The sequence below is a fragment of the Podarcis gaigeae genome, assembly GCF_964106915.1.
Source record: "Podarcis gaigeae genome assembly, chromosome: 1".
Taxonomy (NCBI): Eukaryota; Metazoa; Chordata; class Lepidosauria; order Squamata; family Lacertidae; genus Podarcis; species Podarcis gaigeae.
Genome location: NC_139678.1, coordinates 77,236,417 through 77,255,256, shown reverse-complemented (window position 1 = coordinate 77,255,256; position 18,840 = coordinate 77,236,417). Strand labels below are relative to the sequence as shown.

Sequence of the window (18,840 nt, the reverse complement as noted above, 5' to 3'; positions counted from 1 at the left end):
ATTGTGATTAGATATCTGACACAAGGTGCTCACAGGCGTCTCTGTTGCTCTCCTGTACAGGTAGAAAAGTGGAGCCTTTCACAAATTCTGCTCTTCGAGTTGAGATTTGAACCCAGGGCTCAAGGTGGTAAGTCCCATGTAACTTTTACACAGATCTGCTCATAGTATTATATAGTTGCCTGTGGGTAGGTTCAACTTTCTTGTAGGTGTGTTGTTGCTGCAGCTGTAGAAACTCAACTGCTGCATGCTTGGTGTCTGGAACAAGGGCAGTTTTAGGCCCTTAAGGAATGAGGGTAATTAGGAATTGGGATTGCAGATAGATGGACCAAAGGAGTAGCAGAATGAACAGCTACTTGGAGCATAGAAAGACGCTCCAAATTTCCATGAGCCATCTTTCTTCTCTCTGTTACCACATGGGATGGGGATTCTTAACAAATGAAAAGAGGACAATGTAATTTTGAGACCAAAGGATGGAAAAATCAGTGTATCAATTAAGACAGGTTCCTATTTGCGTAAGACCTATTATCAAGAACAGAAACTTTGTGCTGTTTAAATTGTCTTGTATAGCAGGAGACATTGTTTTGTTGGCACAGTATTTCCCTCTCCCCCCCCCCCCATTGCAATTTTAAGCATACTTGTAGGAAGTGTCCCATCAGGTTGAGTACTTGGGTGTGGAAGTTGAAGAATGGGATAGAGATAATAAATTATTGTTTCATTTATTCAGTAGCATTTGCTTCCTGGAAAGTGTGCCCTGCTTGCAGCTTTAACTGAACTGTAAATAACATGCAGGAACCAATCCAAATCAATCATGCTTAAAAGCATTGACTTGATAGAGCATGATTAACTTTATGTTGAATTATGGTGGTGTTGATGTGGAGTTTGTTTTGCTGACATTCCATGGTTTGGAGAAAGCTCTTCGAGGCCATTGTCACAGGTGTGGATTGTTAGTTTACCTGCAAATCCCAGCTCCTTTAAAGTAAATTTATTTGAACTGATAAGCACTTCCAGAAGGAAACTTAGGAAGCATGAGTGTAATGTTCACATGGAATGGATGAGGCCTTGCACTTGCAATATTTTTTCTTCTTCTTATTCCTCTTCTATGTCCTTGCTCTGGATAACTAGCTCGATATGCTGAGAAGAATGTCAGCATCCTCACCTGTATGCAATAGTATTTCTGTTGTGAAGTTCTTTGGATCAAATAAGCCAAGACTGAGTGTTATGTACAAATACTGTATCTCCCCCATAGGTTAAAAAATAGGAAAGAATGAATAATGTATATAGTGTAGCAAAGGGAAACAAAGCCTATTATTACTCAATTAGTTGTAAATTAACATAGTGATCAGATGTGCTCCATTGTTAAGAAAATATATGCCAAAGTATCAGTTAAATAAAAACTAACTTTTATCAGCCTTTTTCTTGATGATTTAAATCACTACAGCCTGGTTGGGCTTTAGATATTGTTAAGGGGGAGAGAGAAAAAATGGCTGAGCTGTCAGAGCATTCAGGTATGAGCTTGGCACACCCAACTGGAAGACCAACTTCAAAGACCTGTAGTGAGTTTTTGACGCTGTTTTTTCTGCCCCATTAAGCACTCCATATCTTGTCATGGCATCAGTCCTGTGAGTTCTTAGTGACATTTTCATTCTGTGTGCTACACGTTCTGACTGCCTGATCCTCTGCACCAAATACAAAGTCGGCCAATCACTGAGGTCACACAACCCCCAAATGACACCACTTGAACTTGTGTAATAACAATTCTCAGTGGCTGCCACTCTGTTGCATCAATTCTTTGCAGGTGCGCCTGCTTCCATTGTGCACGTGGCACTCCTCTACCCTCTTGCATGACGTTGCCCATTCCAGTGAAGTAAATGGGAAGATGTGTTGACACTGGGAGTTGTGTTCATTGGAGCCCAAATGGCTCCTGGACTGGTGCTCATGTGATTTTGATAGCAGTTGTCATGAGTTTTCTCTTGGGTTACTGGTATAATAAAGCTTGACTTTTTTACTGTTAGATCTGGGTTCTCCTGCTGCCCAGTCTGCCTAGCGTGATGAGTTTTCACTCAATCCAGGTGTGAAGTGTTTGACAGCAGCTCTCCCTTCGTAACCTATTATAGCGGTTCATTCCAAAGAGTGTGACATGACTCATGGGCGGTGGAGAACTGTGCAACAGAACACTTTAATGGATGCTCTGGGGGAAGGGTGTGGCTATGTTGAGCTAGAAGAAGTGCAATGGTTTTGTTGGTTCTCTGCTAGATAGATTCATGGTTTAACTTGCTATAATGCAGCTTTGTATATGTGTCCCCATATTGCAGCTTTTGTTAGTGCTTGTTCCTTTTTAAAGGATAAAAGCCACTTCTCCATGACCATATTAAAGACTTCTTCTTACAGAAAACTGAGAATTTTTAGATTTGTGAGAGTGCTGAGAATGTGATTGGGGATCAGAGCCCTACATTCATATGCTTCCAAACGGAACATGGATATAGGGGGTAAATATTGTCTTTGAGGACTGTTTTGCAGACCCATCAGCTGACCAGTCAGGAAATTGAAGGGATTAATCCTGTATATCTATTATTTGAAGTTGAAAGGGAGCATCAAAGTGCAGATAATTTAATTTCCTTCCAGAGACCCTTTTCATGTCACTGGATGATTCTCTGCCCGCATGTTACATTAATAAAATGGACAAAGGGTGAGAGCATATTCTTTTCAACATTAAATGGAAGCAAATGAGCTCCTTGATGAAGAGAAGAGAGAAACAAGCACTTGTTATTTTTCAAGGAAAACCGACCAAAATCCATTTGCCGAAGAGATTATATTTGCATGTGTGGCCTGTTTTGAGTTCCTGAGATTCATATACAGTATTTGCATGCATCTCATTGAACTCATATTTCCTGCTTGGTTTTCTTGTTCTGTTCTACCCCCCCCCCCCATGCTCCCCATGCTCTCAATAAAACCATTTCTTTTCAGCTGTACATGAGGGAGAGTAATGACATTGCAGCTTGGATTAACTTTGAATAGTGACCTAAGAATCTTGAGTACAAGCCCCATTCCCAAGTATGCTTACAACACAGTTGCCCACCAGGACTTGATTCTCCCTACAGAGGAACATTCTGAGCAGGCTGCCACAAGAAGTCCAAAAGTATATGAGGCAGAAATTATAGGGACTTGAGATATCAGAGTTGTTTCAGGAAATACTGCCTTGGGGCAGGAAGTTCAATTAAAGGACCACTAGGTATTCTACCAATTCCATGCTCTTGGAGACAACGAGGGTATGTGTGATGTTCGAAACCTAGGCCTAGCTCACACAAACAGTGGTGGTAAAATGATTCCTAGACTACATCCTAGACTCCTGGGGATCTCATGCAATCTTTGGCATTTACACGTTAGTCCACTTCCTCAGACACTTAACTGTAAGAGAAATCTTCTTGCAGCAGCTAATATTCTAGCTTTACAGCAGGTGCTACTGAAGGATGCAAATCTGGCCAGAACATGATGTCAAGTGGTGTGTTTTGCATATTGTATACCTCCCAATGGATACTTTGGATTCATGCAAAACCAAGATAAAGCAATAATTCTATGATCCTTGGAAACAAGTGTGTGTGTGTGTGTGTGTGTGTGTGTGTGTAAATACATACAGTGCTTTTTTCTGGGGGGACACAGCATACCCCTAAACATTTTGTGAATCTAAATTTGGCCTCATTGAAGGGCAGTATTTTAATATGAGCAGGAAAATGAGAGTCCCCTTAAACTATTTTTTTAAGAAAAAAAAAGCACTGCACACACAGAGATAGAGATGTGGATGCATTTTATAGTTCTATATATCTGCATGCAATCCATAGGGGGTTGAGAAAAGCTTGTTCTTCTCAGCTTTTTCAAGATCACCAGCTCCCATTTGACTTAGCAATGTACGGTTTTACCTTTGCTCTTCCTGTGTGATCTTTGATTCTTAGAAGGGATTTCTGCAATGATTTGTGTTCCGTAAATGGCCTTGTTTCAGTCACCTCCATGACCCTAAAAGTGTTTTTAAAAATCCATTCAGGCTTCAGTTAAAATCTTGAAGCAGCTAATAAGGAAAGAGGAAATAAACTCCACAGGCAGCCAAGGCACTCCTACCTGAACTCATATATTTCTCCTGGTATTGGTATGTCAAAGTTTGTTTTTGCTGGGTAAATATTATCTTTGAGGGCTGCTTTGCAGGCCCATCGGGTGACCAGTTGAGGAGGAGGTAAAGGGCATTAAACAATGCTGCTTAGAACTCCCAGTGATCCTGTCAAGTGGCTCCGGTGCTGTGTCCTTTCTCATGGCCCTGTGATAAAGCCTTGTGCTCCTTGATAGTTGCTGCTGTGGCAAAGGCCAGCTTTGCCTTGGCTTGCAGCCCTAAACGGCTGCTTTTCAAAACAAACAGCATCCTACCGTGACATTTCCAACAGGCTGGGGTGGCTTTTTGTTTCCTCTGTTTCTGTGCAGTTGAAAACAAGCATATGGCAACAGGCAATTACAGGACACTGAAAAGGGGAGGGGGTGCTTGTAATCGTTGATCCACACTGCTGCAAGAATATGTGCAACTTTATCATTATCAAATGCAAAATGAATAAGTTCCTAAAGCAAGCATAATTGGTACTCCTCCCCTCCCCCTGCTTCCTTGTCCCTCTAGTTTTGCCTACTTATCACATAAAAAATGGCCATCACCAATGCCAGTCTGAGGGCTGCAGCAATTTGTTCAGCCCAAGTGAAAGTTGAGATTTAACTATTGTTTAAATCTCTCCATTCCTAGGCTATCTGGCCTGACTAGAATAAAGCAACAAGGAACAACAAGTAATAGTTTTCCAGGATGCTGTCATTTATCTACAAAGAACAGCTGCCTACGTGAAACAATTCACTCCTTTCCTTTTATCCCTGATATTATTCATGCTTAAATCCTTGTACCTGCTGCTGCTATTAGTATAGCTGTCACCAATGTGTTACGCGGGTTGGTATGCAGGTCTTCTAGTCATGTTATGATTAGTTGGTGGCTCCATGTTGTCCACAGCAATAGGCATGCCACAGGTTCAAAAACCCTACACCAAAAACCCTTGAGCTTGTTCTCACTGCCAGTCGCACTGCAGACTGCTGTTTGCTCCGATTCAGCGGTAAAGGATGGGTTTCCCAGACAAAGCTCTGGGACAAAAGAAAACAGCCACCCTTATTCAGACATGGAGCTTTAAAGCACAGGACCTGTACCTTGAAAGCATAGCATGAAAGGAAGTCTGCATGAGCCCATAGTGCTGCAGGGATTTTGGAATTCCCATATCTGTCCATATTTTTAAGAAGCAGTGAGGAATGGTGTGCGGAGATGATTGACTAGCAGATACGGGCTGCTCTTGCCCAATCTGAACACATTTCGCCTTAGACCACATGCTATACTTGGCATATGTATATATTCCAAGCTGTTTTGTCTGCATGACGTGTTAAAAAGTGTCAGGCAGAAATGCTTACAGGCTCTGCATTTGTTTTAATGAGGTGGAGAGCCAGGAAAGTATGAAGATATTCCAGAGATCTTGAGGGAGATTCCAACAGCACACGGAGGGCACTGGGCCACAGTCTCACTTCCCTCTTCCCACCAGTGGGAAAGCAAGTACATTGGGTTATGATGTGCTAAGCGTGCAGACTTGGGAGTGAGGTCAGTGGTAATCTATAACATATGTGCTTGAGAACGAAGAAAACAGCTCTCAAGAAGGATAGACTCCTTCCAGAAACAGAGTGCTCTAGTTTCTAATGTTAAAACGTTAATCCTCTGAGGTGGGGAAGGGGCATTGGAAAAGCAGGCCTCACCTGGGCACCCCTGCTTGTGTTTTGTTATTGAATTATGTTAAAAGGTTAATCTTTTCAGAAGCCTTATAATCCCCTGAAAGGGTGAGGCTAATACAGCAATAAGCACAGCTTGAGAGAGAGGGTGTGTTGTTTGGAAACCCTCCCTCCTGCTTTTAATTTCCACAAACTATTCATGACCTTTTGAAATCCATCTTAACAGGAGGTTATGAATAGCAAACAAAAGGTTCCCTAAGCAGTGGTCCGCTCCCCCCCTTTACTCCTTTTCACCTACACACAGAAACAAAGGCCAGAAAACTGTCCATTCCGAAAATGGCTTTGAAATACAAATTTGACGTGATCAGGGAACATCCGCCTCCATGGGCCTTAGTTTTAATCTTCCCTCACAGCTCCTCCAGCCTCATGTGACTCATGGTGGATGTTGTGGATTTTTCATGGGGTCTTTTGACAGGGAAACTCTCTGCAAAGCAGATGTGATTAATTATGGTGCTGATAAGCATAAAGAGTGCCTAGTACAGAACATCTCCCCCTTTTTCCAGTGTCGGATTAGGAGTCTCTGTAGAGGCAGTAAACACACCATGCATGTTGCAATTCTTTGTTACTGGGCACCAATCCTTGGATGTTTCTTAATTCTGTAGCTACTAAACTCTCAGTTTAGATCGCTTGCCTATGATTATCCTTAGAAATAGATCTAGAAATGTTAAAAAATGTTTACCCCCACCGTTTTGTTAGGCTGCAGTACACAAGGTAGCTTATCAACATATAGGTATGTTGATTTAGCATCTCTTCAAGAGGCTGTTCTAAACACTGGGTGCTAGAACTGAAAAGGCCTTCTCTCAGGTTCACATCTACTTTATTTTAGATGGCAGAGGGGTCCTAAAAGAGGACCTCAGCTGTTGATTAAAGGTGCTGAGCAGATTCATTGTCATGAAGCAACCACAAGGGAAGGGAACGGCTTGTACTCATTAAAAGAATGAGCTGTGAGCTTGGATGTTTGATCCTCAGTTCAAACCTCACCACATGAACTCACTGGATGGCCTTGCGCAGTCACTATTCCTCCAGCGTCAGTCCTTATCTCTGTTACACGAAGCCAAGAATATTGGCCTGGCTTTCAAGGGGCATTGCATGAACGTTCTGCTGGACTTCAGCAAATGTGGTTATGCTTGGTACTTTAATGTGTGCCAGGGCTCAACCTTGAGACATACCAAGTAAACATAGATGAAGGTAAGAAAGCACAGTTTCTTTTCACTCACTACTGAGGAACTACAAAGTCTCTGCACACTAGGGATTAGGTCAGAAAATGCTGTAACCAGATCATCTTGAGCCCTGGTTTTTCCCACTCTTTTAAAAGTTATTTAAAACTGCAATTTTCTGGTGAGGGAGCAGGTTGTGTCAGTTCTTTGACATAATACCAGTGCGTGGAAGGTCTCATTTTGGCTCACCCTGGTATGTTTCTACATTTGTTTCTACAATGTCTGGGTCTGTTCAAGCTGCCAAGTAATAGGAATGAAGTGGCTCTATCTTTCTCAGTTAATAATGATCTCTACAGTCATTCCTCTCTTGATAAGATATTATTCCAACGGTTGCACAATAAACTGAGCAAACAATCTCCTTGATATCTATTAAAAACTCCCCAAGTATATGCTGACTTTCCTGCCTTTGGGTTAGGTCAGATAGTTTGGCCTTCCAGAGGTTGCTGAACTGCAACTCCCATAATCCCTGCCCATTGTCCATGCTTGCTCGGCCTGATGGGAGTTGTAGTTCAGCAACATCCAAAGGTCCTCTGGGTTAAATCCGGTGCAGGTGTCTGTGTGAATTGGCCACCAGCTTTAATTATATCCATTTGTTCAGAATCAGAGCATCCCAAGCTTTATTGTCATAACTTGGCAGAAGTCTTGTTTTTCCTGCGGGCTCCAGAATTCTGGTTGCTACTGCCAAAAGAAAAGTGTTACTTTCTTTAAAATTCTGACAGAACATCACTGCATGTTATGCATTGAAGTTCTCACCCTGGCCACCAGGAGTATTGTGCATGTAGTTTTCACTCAGGTCCACGTCAGTTATTTTAGGCGGGAAACCCTGGGTTGTTGTTGCTACAATGTTGACAGCCGGCTGCCTATAAAAGCAGGCCGGCTGAGCTGTTTGCTGTTCAGTTCTGTTCCAGCTTACAAATAAAGAGCTGCTTTGGAAGAATCGCTGTGTCATCTGATATGTTCACCCACAATTCAACACTTTATGAATTTGGTCCAGAAGTATGTCTATAAATCTGGCATTCTTTCTTGCTTTCCCTTATTCCTCAAACTTCTCCCTGGAACAACTTTCCCCCTACTTCAAAGGCCCTTAAAAAGTTCGCCAGGTTTGCTGATGATTGTACCAAATGATTTAGGTTCTTAAAAACAAAAGGGGGGGGGGAGCCAAGAGCTCCAAAAGCAGTGGAGTGATTATTATTATTTTGGTCACATTGATAAATAAGGACTATTTTAATTCTGTCTGGACACGGCAGGTTATATTTCTGGTTTATTCCACTGACTGATCACCAGTAAACATTGTTGTGGGTAGTATGAGCACAGTCTGTTACCTTCTGTACTAATCCTCTTCTGCTGAGCATACACCACTAAAACTTCACACAGGTCTTTCCTGTTTTCTTTAAAAGGGATGTTAAAAATAAACTTAATGGGCTAGAAGCAGAAACAACAGGCTTGAGTATTACACCTGCCTGTAGCACCTCTGGGCAATTTTGTATAGCCTTCGACTTTCCTATTCCCTCCCAACCTTTTTTAAAATAAAAAAATCTTAATAAAAATACTGGTGGCAGTTGTATATAAAGTCTTGGCAAAAACTTCCTTCTAGCTGGCCTCCTTGAACTTTGACTGCATATGATTTATGATCTGATATTCTAAGCCACATGGAGATAAAAAAATACACAGAGAGAGGCTTTGATAGTTTTGAGGGTTGTCTTCACACACACTTCATGCACAGCGGCTCCCAGACTTTGGAACTCCCTCCCTAGAGAAGTCAGACTGGCTCCCTTCTTGCTGTCTTTCTGCTAGCAGGTAAAGACTTTCTTGTTCCAACAGGCTTTTGGGAATTGACTGATTTTAATGAAAAGGCTGCTGCCATGCTGTTTTTATTGCGATTATTGCAGTGTTTTAAACAGTTTTTTTAAAAAAAATATGCATATAGTTTTAATTCATTCAATATTTAATTGTATTTTAATGATGGATTTTTCTATGTTTTTAGCAGTTCTTGTTTTTATCTGTAAGCCACCTTGAGTCCCATCTAAGAAAAAAGGCAGGGAATGAATGACTGAATGAATGAATGAATGAATGAATGATGCATTTTATTTCTACGCAAGATGGAAACCCCAACCCTGTGTGTCTTTGTGCCCATGGAAGCCTAATCAAGAAAAAGCTGCTTTCCTAGAAGATTACTTATTGCTCCCAGTCTTCCCAATGTAATTGACATTCCTGTTCTAATAGGAATTACTTTTGGCTATATGGATCAGGAAAGTTTCCAGACTGCACAATTATTTGGGTAACCAATAAACTGGGGCTGCCTCTGGGCTTCGTTTGGAAGTTGCAGCTCATGCAGAATGCAGCAGGTAGGGTGCTGAGCAGAGTCCCTGGCTGTACACACATTACTCCTCCATTTTAAAAATTGCAGTGGCTGTTCATTGGCAACCAAGCCGTGTTCAAGGTTTTTAATATTGCCATTTAAAACCTTAAACAACTTGGGACCACTAGCAGATCACTTTCCTCAGTTCAGACTCAGTGGACCCTGAGAATCATTGTAGGAGGCATGCTGACTATGCTGTGGCCTTCCCTTGTGTCATTTGGGAGGCATCAACAATGGCATTTTCAGGTGCTTTTGAAAATGTATTTGTTTTCCCTGGTTGCACTGCTTAGCATTATGATTTCGTATATATCACGTAGATTTTATTGGTGATCTGACAATTATATTCTTTCTTGTTAACTGGAGATTTAGTTTCTTTTTAGGTTAAGCGGTTGTATAAATAAAAGTTAGAACTGTTGGCAGCAATGCTTAACACCTTACCCTTTTTTGTCTTCGTGCAGGATTTGTGGACATGCTGTTAATCTACATTTAGGCAGAGGAGCCTGCAAAACAGATGTGCCACAGAATGTGTGTGTAAGTAGCTCATTCCCTAGAGTGATCAGAAAGCAGTGCATTCCTACAGTTTGGGATAAGCATACAAAATATCCTGTGGAGGGGGCATTATCTATAGTGAATAAACAATGGGATAACTATTCTAGTATGAGTACATGCCGGCCACATGACCTGAAAAGCTGTCTGTGGACAAACGCCGGCTCCCTCAGCCTGAAGTGAGATGAGCACCGCACCCCATAGTCACCTTTGACTAGACTTACCGTCTAGGGGTCCTTTACCTTTACCTTTATGTATAAGGGATAACTGGGAAATAATTTATTTGCATCCCTCCCCTAATTGACTTGCACACAGTGTCTGCTCAGAAGTACATTCCAGCTAAATATGTGTAGGATTGCAGCCTTAGAGTGTGTTGCTATGTTGGGGCATCCTAAGAAGTGGTCCAAAGAGCATACCTATGCATGCATACAAAAGTGCCACTTAAGTTGTCTTCATTTCCTTTCAAACAGTTATATGGATTTTGGTTTGGTGAGGGTGCTGGGAATTTTTCTGAACATGCTAAACTACCCTTGTAGGATTACAATTACCTAAGGAAAGGAAACAGTTGTTAAAATTGTTTTAAGGATGTGGCATTGTTAGGACGTGAAACTCTTGCGGCCTAAGTGCTTCATGGAAATAAATAATAAGCAGCTTTCAACTGGCCATATCAGGACCCCAAGGGTTGCATTCCGCTAAGTTTTACTTAGAGTAGAACCATTGAAATTCATGTACCAAAGTTAGTCTTTGTCATTCATTTCAATGGCTCTGCTCTCAGTAGAAGCTACCGTAATTGAATGCAACCCTTGGTAGCAACTTCAGGAATTTCACTTGTGTTTCTCTGAATCTGAACCAGTGGTGCCTTGAATAATAATAATAATAATAATAATAATAATAATAATAATAAATTTATTGCTTATACCCAGCTCATCTGGCCGGGCCTCCCTAGCCACTCTGGGCGGCTCCCAACAGAATCTTAAAAACATTATAAAACATCAAACATTAACAACTTCCCTAAACAAAAGACGGCTAATCTAAAAGTCCAAAAATGTGTGCTTATTTCAGGGGGCGATTAATCTTTTTTGGCCTGGGAGCTGCATGAAAGCAACGGGTGCAGCCACCAGCACATTATTGAGCACATGCAGCGGGAGCCAATCAACCCCTCCTTTCTCACCAAGTGACAAATCTGATGACCCAGGAGGGGACCGGTCAGCATCCCTGTCAGGTTTCTGGGCTGGACAGGGAGGATTCAACCTTTGTGCTCATCCCAACATGGCTGCCTACTTTATATTCCTTTGTATCACCATTGCCAATTGGGAGGGTCTTGGCTCTTCCCTGTCCCATCTTCTCCTAATTAGATTCTGTGGTGATCTCATCTTGCTTAATGCTTTTCTTCTCTTGGCAGCCCACAGCTGCTGAAGGAGAATTTTCATTTTACAGAAATATAAAGCAAGTATAAAAAGAGGGGGTTTGGGTAGGCCTCTACCCATAATGCTCAGGGGCACTCAGTCCTGTTCTTTCAAGAAAGCTGTCAGCTGCCCTTTGCTTTTGAAATGCAGGTTTCTGCAAGAAAATCGCATGTTAATCCCATTGTTACTAGACGTCAATTTCCCTTCTCTTTATTGTCTTTCAGTAATAGGAATGGGGTAATCCCAGTCCTTTGTTTCATATTCAACAAGGCATATTACTTGGGAGCATGATGATGGCCTTTCACTCAATCAGCTGGTTCCCACTTAATAAACACAAGTGAGCAAGGTGAGCTGGTGGGTGCAGCTAATACAGTGCTTATTTCATTCCTCCCCTGCTCCTCTTGCTGCTACTGCCATGCTACAGACAGAACATGCCAGAGTCTAGCTCATTGTGACCTCTGAACCCAGGCTCATCGCTTGTTTCTCTTGATATAAACTGTGAGTGTTAAGTCAAGAACAAATTTTGGCTTCTATGGAGACATCACCACAAGCTGGACTCCGGCTTATTTCTTGGTGGCACGCAAACAATGGAGGTTTGAAGGAAGCATTGCATTGGCTGCACCTACCAGCACACTCCTCATTTGTGTTAAGCCATAGTTGATTTTAAACTATGGCTTAATGGTACTTGTGAATCAGGCCAGTATTCTGAGGAGTTTAAACAATTCAATCCAACATTGCTTTTTGAAGAAGAATGCCTTATATTTGCAGTTAGATGCACTCCAGTCCCTGCGAGTAAATGGTCATTTGAAGCAATGGAAAGACCTGGGGAAGAACTCTCTGAAAGTTCCCATGCGGAGGACAAGGAAGAGGATGGAGCAGCCTCAGGAATCTCTTCCACTCTCTGCTTGAATGATGTGGGAAACATGCAGGTGCAGATGCTGGAGAAGGCCAGGGAGCTCTTCAGGCTCTGTGACAAGGAGGAGAAGGGCTTTATCACCAAGCTGGACATGCAGGTAAGCAGGAAAATTGACTGTGGCCACTTCCTTTGCAGAGGAAAAGCTCTTGCTTTCCTGAACTGCCACCTATGAGCGATGTACTGCCATGTGTAGATTTCATTTACCATTGTGCTGGAGAGAGATTTCATCAACATCCCACTGATATCAGAAGTCTATAATGTGTGTGTGTGTCAAGAGGTGTGTGTGTAAGACTTGAAAACTCCTGTTGACACATCAGGGGCTGCTGTTGCTGTGAAATTTGCTCTGTCTGTACTTCCATTCCTTCTCTATCTTAGCGCGATGAAATGCCAGGGAGGACAAGGGGTCCTGTATCTTTCATAGCAGTGTGGAATTGCTGGCAGGTGCAACCTGTCATGAAAGCTCCTGCCCAAAAGTTCCTTCTTCCACACAGCTATTAGAAATGTAGAGGCCCCTTTGCTCTCATGCCCCTGATCTACTGTTTCTCCTTCAAAGGCTATGCTGAATGACTATTGCTTGAGCAAAGCGCTAAGCACCTATCACCCAGACACAAAATTCCCTACCCTATGCTCAACAGGGTGATAGTGACCCAGCCTCAGACCTGCTGCCATTTCAGTTTGGCTTCAGGCCTGGACATCAGGGCCGGCACAGCCGTTAGGTGAGGTGAGGCTGCCAGCAGAGAAGCAGCACCGGCAACAATTTTGGGTAAGATTGCACCAATTTCTGGCAAGATCTCACCGAAATCATGTAAGATCTTGCAGAGCACATGAACTCTTGTGCAATTTCAGCGAGATTTCTCTAGAAATTGCCAGAATCTCACCCGAGGTCTGTGCCAATGGTGAAGGTGGCAGGGCGGTACTTCCTGTTTCACCTCAAGTGGCAAATGTGCTGGACAATGTGCGCTGGTCCCCTTGGCTGATGACTTCTGTTGGAAGCTGGAGGAGGGAGTTCAACCCTGTCCTTGAATTATTGTTATGGGTGGTTGCTTGTTATGTTTGTTGCTGTTTTGATTGTATTGTGAGTGTTTTCTGTTGTTACATGCTGCGACTCACCCTGCAACCTTCTGATTAAAGGGCAGGCAATATGTATTATAAAGAAATCATATCATCAGGCTGAGTGAGGGAGCTAGTGAGTGCACCATTCACCCTCTATTGGAGGGCAGAGCTTGTCCTGCTCCTCCCAAATTGGTCTGCTTCCCTCAGGTGATACAGAGGACACTATCCGCTTGTTGGTGTTGGAGTAACTTTCACCTGCCAGTCCACTTGGCTTCTAGAATGGGGGTAGCTTGTCCTTGTCTGAGACTGCAAAATATATTGGGCTGGCCCTGGGCCATTTTATTGCTTTTGTTAAAAACAAAACAAAACTGTAAATCACTCGGGCATCTACCACCAGATCCAGATCTCACTCTGTGCCCATCTTTGGTTTAGGGTAGCAAGGTGAAAAAGGAGGGCAGGTTTCTTGCACCTTTGCAAGAGTTCTGTAGAAGAAAGAATGTCTGCAGGTGGAGTTTGCCCTGCAAACTTCCACCTGCTGAATTCCCTTCTTTTGTACAACTGTTAAAGCTCCCAGAGCCCCTGAGGTCACTCGGGGAATTTATCCTGTTTCATGCTTATTAAGCAAGAGTTGGTTTCCCCAGTGAGTTGTGCAATAAATTATGTAATGCCAGATTTTGTACACACACCTGTTAACAGAAGCACTTGCAGTATCTGTCCTGATGGACACAGATATATTGTCTTGTACCAAAACATCGTCTTTGCACCACTCCTTTCCTTATTATGAGCTTGGACTTCACAGACTTCTGTTGCCTTCTTATGAAGAATGGCTTGAGCTCTCAACAAGCTCCAATGCTCATTGACTTGAGTTTGGCAAGGGTGAAAAATCAATGTATTGAGGGGGGTTCAGCAACCTCTGACCCAATCTGTATGTTCAGTAGAAGCTTTCCCTCCTACCATGCATCCAAGCCATGAGCTAGAATGTTTTTGTTTGTTTGTGGAGGTGGAGCAGGACCAGCCATGCCGCAGGAGGAGAATGGCAGGGGGATACAGAAGGAACAGTCGGGAATGGCACTGCTGTCCCCCAGCATTTGCTCCTTGCTGCAGCTGCCTCATCCTTCCTAACAGTAGGGCCGCCCTTCACAAGCAGGTTTGTTTTTTAATATGGTTGAACAATTGATCTTGCAACCAACACTTGAATTTTGAAGTGGCACAGTCCCTTCAGAAGCCGAATTATGTGGCTATTCTGAATGGGAAGACTGGTGTTCTGTCATGAAAGTGCATTTTGTCAGCAACCTTGAATGCAAGGCATTCACATTCCCGCAGTCCGGTCAGCAGAAATGTCTCTTCTCTTTGCCTGTCAGGAATTCCTCCTTTCCTCAGGTCACCTTTTTCTGGGTTTGGGCTCAGATTAAGAATTTGCAACTTGCACACTTTGAATCTGGCCACTTGTGGCAGTAACAGTGAAGGGAGCTGGGAAAATAGGACGAATGGAAGTTTTTTCTTGTGGTTATAATGGTCTATCCTTTCTTTTTCCTCCTCCTTCACAGCGGCTACAAAGTGAACTTCCTCTCACTCCTGAACAACTAGAATCTGTTTTTGACAGTCTAGAGCAAGACAATAATGGGTATCTCACGCCAGTCGAATTCAGTATGGGACTAGGTAAGAGGAACGAGGGAGTGTGAAGCTCAGTGGCTATATGGAGAAAATGACAACTACTGTTGCTTAGCATGTATGTGGGCAGTGGGCAGAATGGGAAGAAATGGCCTTAGCTCAGCGGTAGAGTTTCTGCCTTGCATGCAGAGGGCCACAAATTCAATGCCCAGCATCTCCAGGTAGGACTGGGAGAGGTTTCTTGCTGAAAACCCTGGAGAGCTGCTGCCAGTCAGTGTAGACAGTACTGACCTAGATGGACCAGTGAGTCTGATACAGTATAAGGCAGCTTCCTGTGTTCTTAACAGTAATATTTTCCTTCCTTGGAATACTGGCAGTTTACCGTATATTAGGCAGCCAAGGCAACTGCAGAGAATTAAGGAACTGTGGTATTGAGATAGAAACCCAGGGACCAGATTCAAGCCAGTGCAATACTCCTACATGGCAAATGTTATTTTTGCTAGATATAAAGTAGGCATGCGCACGCGCGCACACACACACACATACACATGCATATATATATATATATATATATATATGAATGAGAATGATGTGCAGCTTCTGGGGCTGTCTTTGCCATACATGCTTTCAAACTTATCTCCAAAAGTGCAGTTCTTGGAGTAGTGAATTCCTGTATATTGCACCAGATTTCATGCTTGTGCAGCATGATTGTGGAACGTGCACCCACCCTACTGGTGAGCAATGCTGAGGTGGGGCTATATCATGCCATACACTAACTGTCATTGCTGAGAAGGCTCTTTCCAATGCTTCCAGTTCAGTGCTCAAGCACGCAGCTCCTGTGGAGACATTGTGCAGCAGCCACCGCAGAGAGATCCACCTGCAGCAAAGTGCAGCCAAAGCTGTTTTGCCAAGTATGAGCTGCATGAGGGAGAGCAGAGGTTTTTCTGGCTTTTCTATGGCCCTGTGCTGATTAGAAGAAGCCAAGTTCCTTTTTTCTCCTTAAGAAAATAGCTTTAAGTCAACAGTTAGAGGAATCTGACGAAGATTCCAGGAAGAGTGCTGATCAAAGCAATCAGGAGTGGGGAGTTAGGCAAGAAGGTAACGGCAGGCTCTTATTTGAACTGGAATACAGTCGTGTTCATAGTGTGTTTTGCAGAAGCCGTAAATGTTGTGGTGTCCTAAAGCTCAGTGGGTAACATCTGGAATTGGACCAACTGGTATTGACATTGTGCAATTGTGCCAGTTCCCGGTCTCTAAGGCCAGAGTGGTTAACTCTAAAAACAACCGTACTTTAATGGATCAAACCAATGATGGGGTGGGGAGGGCTGTGTAGAACACACACAGTTCACGCTGTATTGCCTTTTTCATTTAGTAAGTGCTAAAGTGTGACAAATATCGTGCTGTTGTGCATTAAAAGTCTTCATATGGGCAACGTAAGAAACCATAAGGCATTTTAATTTAAAGGTGTTTTCTATAAAGAGAAGCTTATTGCAATATATGTTTTAGTCAGATGGTTATTTTTTAGTTTTATCCTCACCTATGTACCAATCCGCATGCAAATATAAAACTTTAATTTTTATTTCTGTTTTTATTGTCCTTTCTGTTAGAAGTTACACATTTTGGGGGGGGGGGGGTAACACTATGGAAGTCTCTTAAACTTGGCATTGTTTAGAGCCTCAGCATGTATTAATCTGGCCCTGATCCCTTACCTAGAAGTAAGACCCATTGAATTCAGGTGGGGCTCATTTCTGAGTAGACATGTATAGAACTCCATGGTAAATGCATTGTTTAAAGTCCAGAACGCAGTCCTTGAACCTGTTTTGAGTGGAACGGCTTACCCTTGGAACATTTGAAATAACGAAAGTGACATGGAGTAATGCAGAGAGTGCCTTTGAGCATGTGAAGAGCTTCCTTCCTTCATTACAGAAGTGAACCATGGTTCTGTGTTTGAAGTGGACCAGTTCCAGTTCTTTTAATTTTTACTGTTGCCCTGATTTGGCTAAAGGTGGAAGGGGTCTGATATGGAGCTTGTGGATTTCACAAGCTCTCTCCCCTCATAATTCAAACACTGATGCAAGCCATACCTGGGATTAGAGAGATCTTATAGTCCTTTGTTTTTCTCATTCCACTGACTAGGCAAATTCATAGGGATTGAGCAGTATGAGAGCTCTGGAAGCACCAGGCACGAGGAGACTTTTGAGTCAGGCTGGTCAGATGACTTGGACCAGGAAGAGGAAGAGAAGAGGTTTTGCTCCATGTTGGAGCAGCTCGAAGCATCCCAGGTCTTTGAAGAGTAAGTTGGAACTTTCCAACCTGTGCATGTTTATTACAGTGGTACTTTGGTTTAAAAACAGCTTAGTTTATGAACAACTTGGATTAAGAACACTGCAAACCCAGAAGTAGGTGTTTTGGTTTGTGAATTTTGCCTTGGAAGTAGAACATGTTCTGCTTCCTGTTGAGTGTGTTCCATTTGTAAATTGAGTCCCACGCTGCTATGGGAAAGCACACCTTGGTTTAAGAATGGATTAAGTTCGTAAACCAAGGCACCACTGTATTACGATTGCTGTTGCTATCTTTAGGAAACTTGTTTCGCAGAAGCATTGCTTTGACCCTTTCTATCTATCATGTCCTCTTCATTAATATGCATGTGCTATGTTTTCCTGGGTTGCACTGCTACAACAGGAATGGGGAACCTGTGGTCTTCCAGATGATGTTGGGACTAGCATGGGTAGCAGTGGACTAGTAGAAAGGGATGGGTGTATTAGGAGCATAATAAGGCTCGGACAAAATCACATGGGGGAAGAGATTCTCCAACAGTGTATACATGTTCAGATGCATCTTTACTTTTTAAGATGAGGACTTTTGACCTCTTATTTCCTGGATTTTCTCATCTCAGGGAGGGATGACTAGGAGGCTTAACTATAAAGTACTTTAAAATAAGTTCTTTATAGCCTGTTTGGTGCAAGGACTATGCTTATCTATTACTCTCAAGCTGATAAACTTTACTGTTTGTCTTTGCTCCAGTCAGAACGAGGTTCAGGAGCTCTGGGCTCAACTCCGGAAAGAAAAGCCAGAACTCCTAACCAGTTTTGAAGAATTTCTCTTCCACATTTCCTCATATGTCAGGGACATACATCACGAGAAGGAATCGATTGAGCAGGCGTTGAAACGGTAAGCAGTTTCTGGACATCATGTGACTACGCCATAGAAAGTGCAATGCAGTCTTAGGATGCTGTAAGTGGGAAGGAAAGTTTCACTCAGCATCCACAAGAGGATTCGTGAATGCCAAAGAAGGAGGTGGAAGTGTCCAAATGCCTTCAGCGGGACCTATTACTCTATGAATATTTTCTTCCTCTATAACCCAATCAAACCTGCAGCAAACAGGCTGTGCACACACTAAAATTTTGTCTGTATCCAGTGTGCTTCCACCACTAATTTAGGAAGCGGTGTACACACAGTGTTAGCCACAATCCACTTCCATCTGGTACTTATCCTGTCATTGCTTTTGAAATACTGTTTTGATATGTTTTCCCACAACGCCCCCTCTCCAACCCCCCCCCCCAAAAAAAAACCTTCCTCAGCTTCAACCCAGATTGGGGGAAAGAACAGACTAGCTGCTTTTTAAGCTAGTAATGTGTACACAGCCTTAGTCTAACCTTAAGCAGCATGAGCAGTTGGGTTGCAAAAGTTTCCTGAGAAAATGTTCGCAATGTGCAGCTTTTTAAGCCTTTCTGGCGCCCCCTAGTGTCAGAGGATTTCCATATCAATACTCTAGTTCCTGAAAAGTGAGACAGCACATCTTATGTTAGCTGAGACGTATTTATTTTCTCTCAGTGGAGAGGTACCGTAATTCTCTCTCTCTCCCCCTCCCCCAATCTCCCCCCTCCTCCC

General features: G+C 42.9%; 1 protein-coding gene across 7 annotated transcripts in view; it reads left to right on the top strand.

Annotated features, from left to right (window-relative positions):
• Positions 1-18,840, top strand: part of CRACR2B (calcium release activated channel regulator 2B) — a 40,661-nt gene that overhangs the window by 2,101 nt on the left and 19,720 nt on the right. For 2 of the 7 annotated variants that reach the window (XM_083756934.1, XM_083756932.1), the window contains exons 2-7: positions 61-127; positions 9,876-9,948; positions 12,138-12,382; positions 14,886-14,997; positions 17,086-17,242; positions 17,974-18,120. In XM_083756934.1, the coding sequence (XP_083613060.1) occupies positions 12,182-12,382; positions 14,886-14,997; positions 17,086-17,242; positions 17,974-18,120 (617 nt within the window). In that variant the 5' untranslated portion in view covers positions 61-127; positions 9,876-9,948; positions 12,138-12,181. Of the gene's footprint in view, positions 1-60; positions 128-8,233; positions 8,856-9,042; positions 9,099-9,875; positions 9,949-12,137; positions 12,383-14,885; positions 14,998-17,085; positions 17,243-17,973; positions 18,121-18,840 lie in introns of those variants that run through there. The other 5 variants (XM_083756936.1, XM_083756935.1, XM_083756933.1 and 2 more) reach the window with 4 other exon arrangements.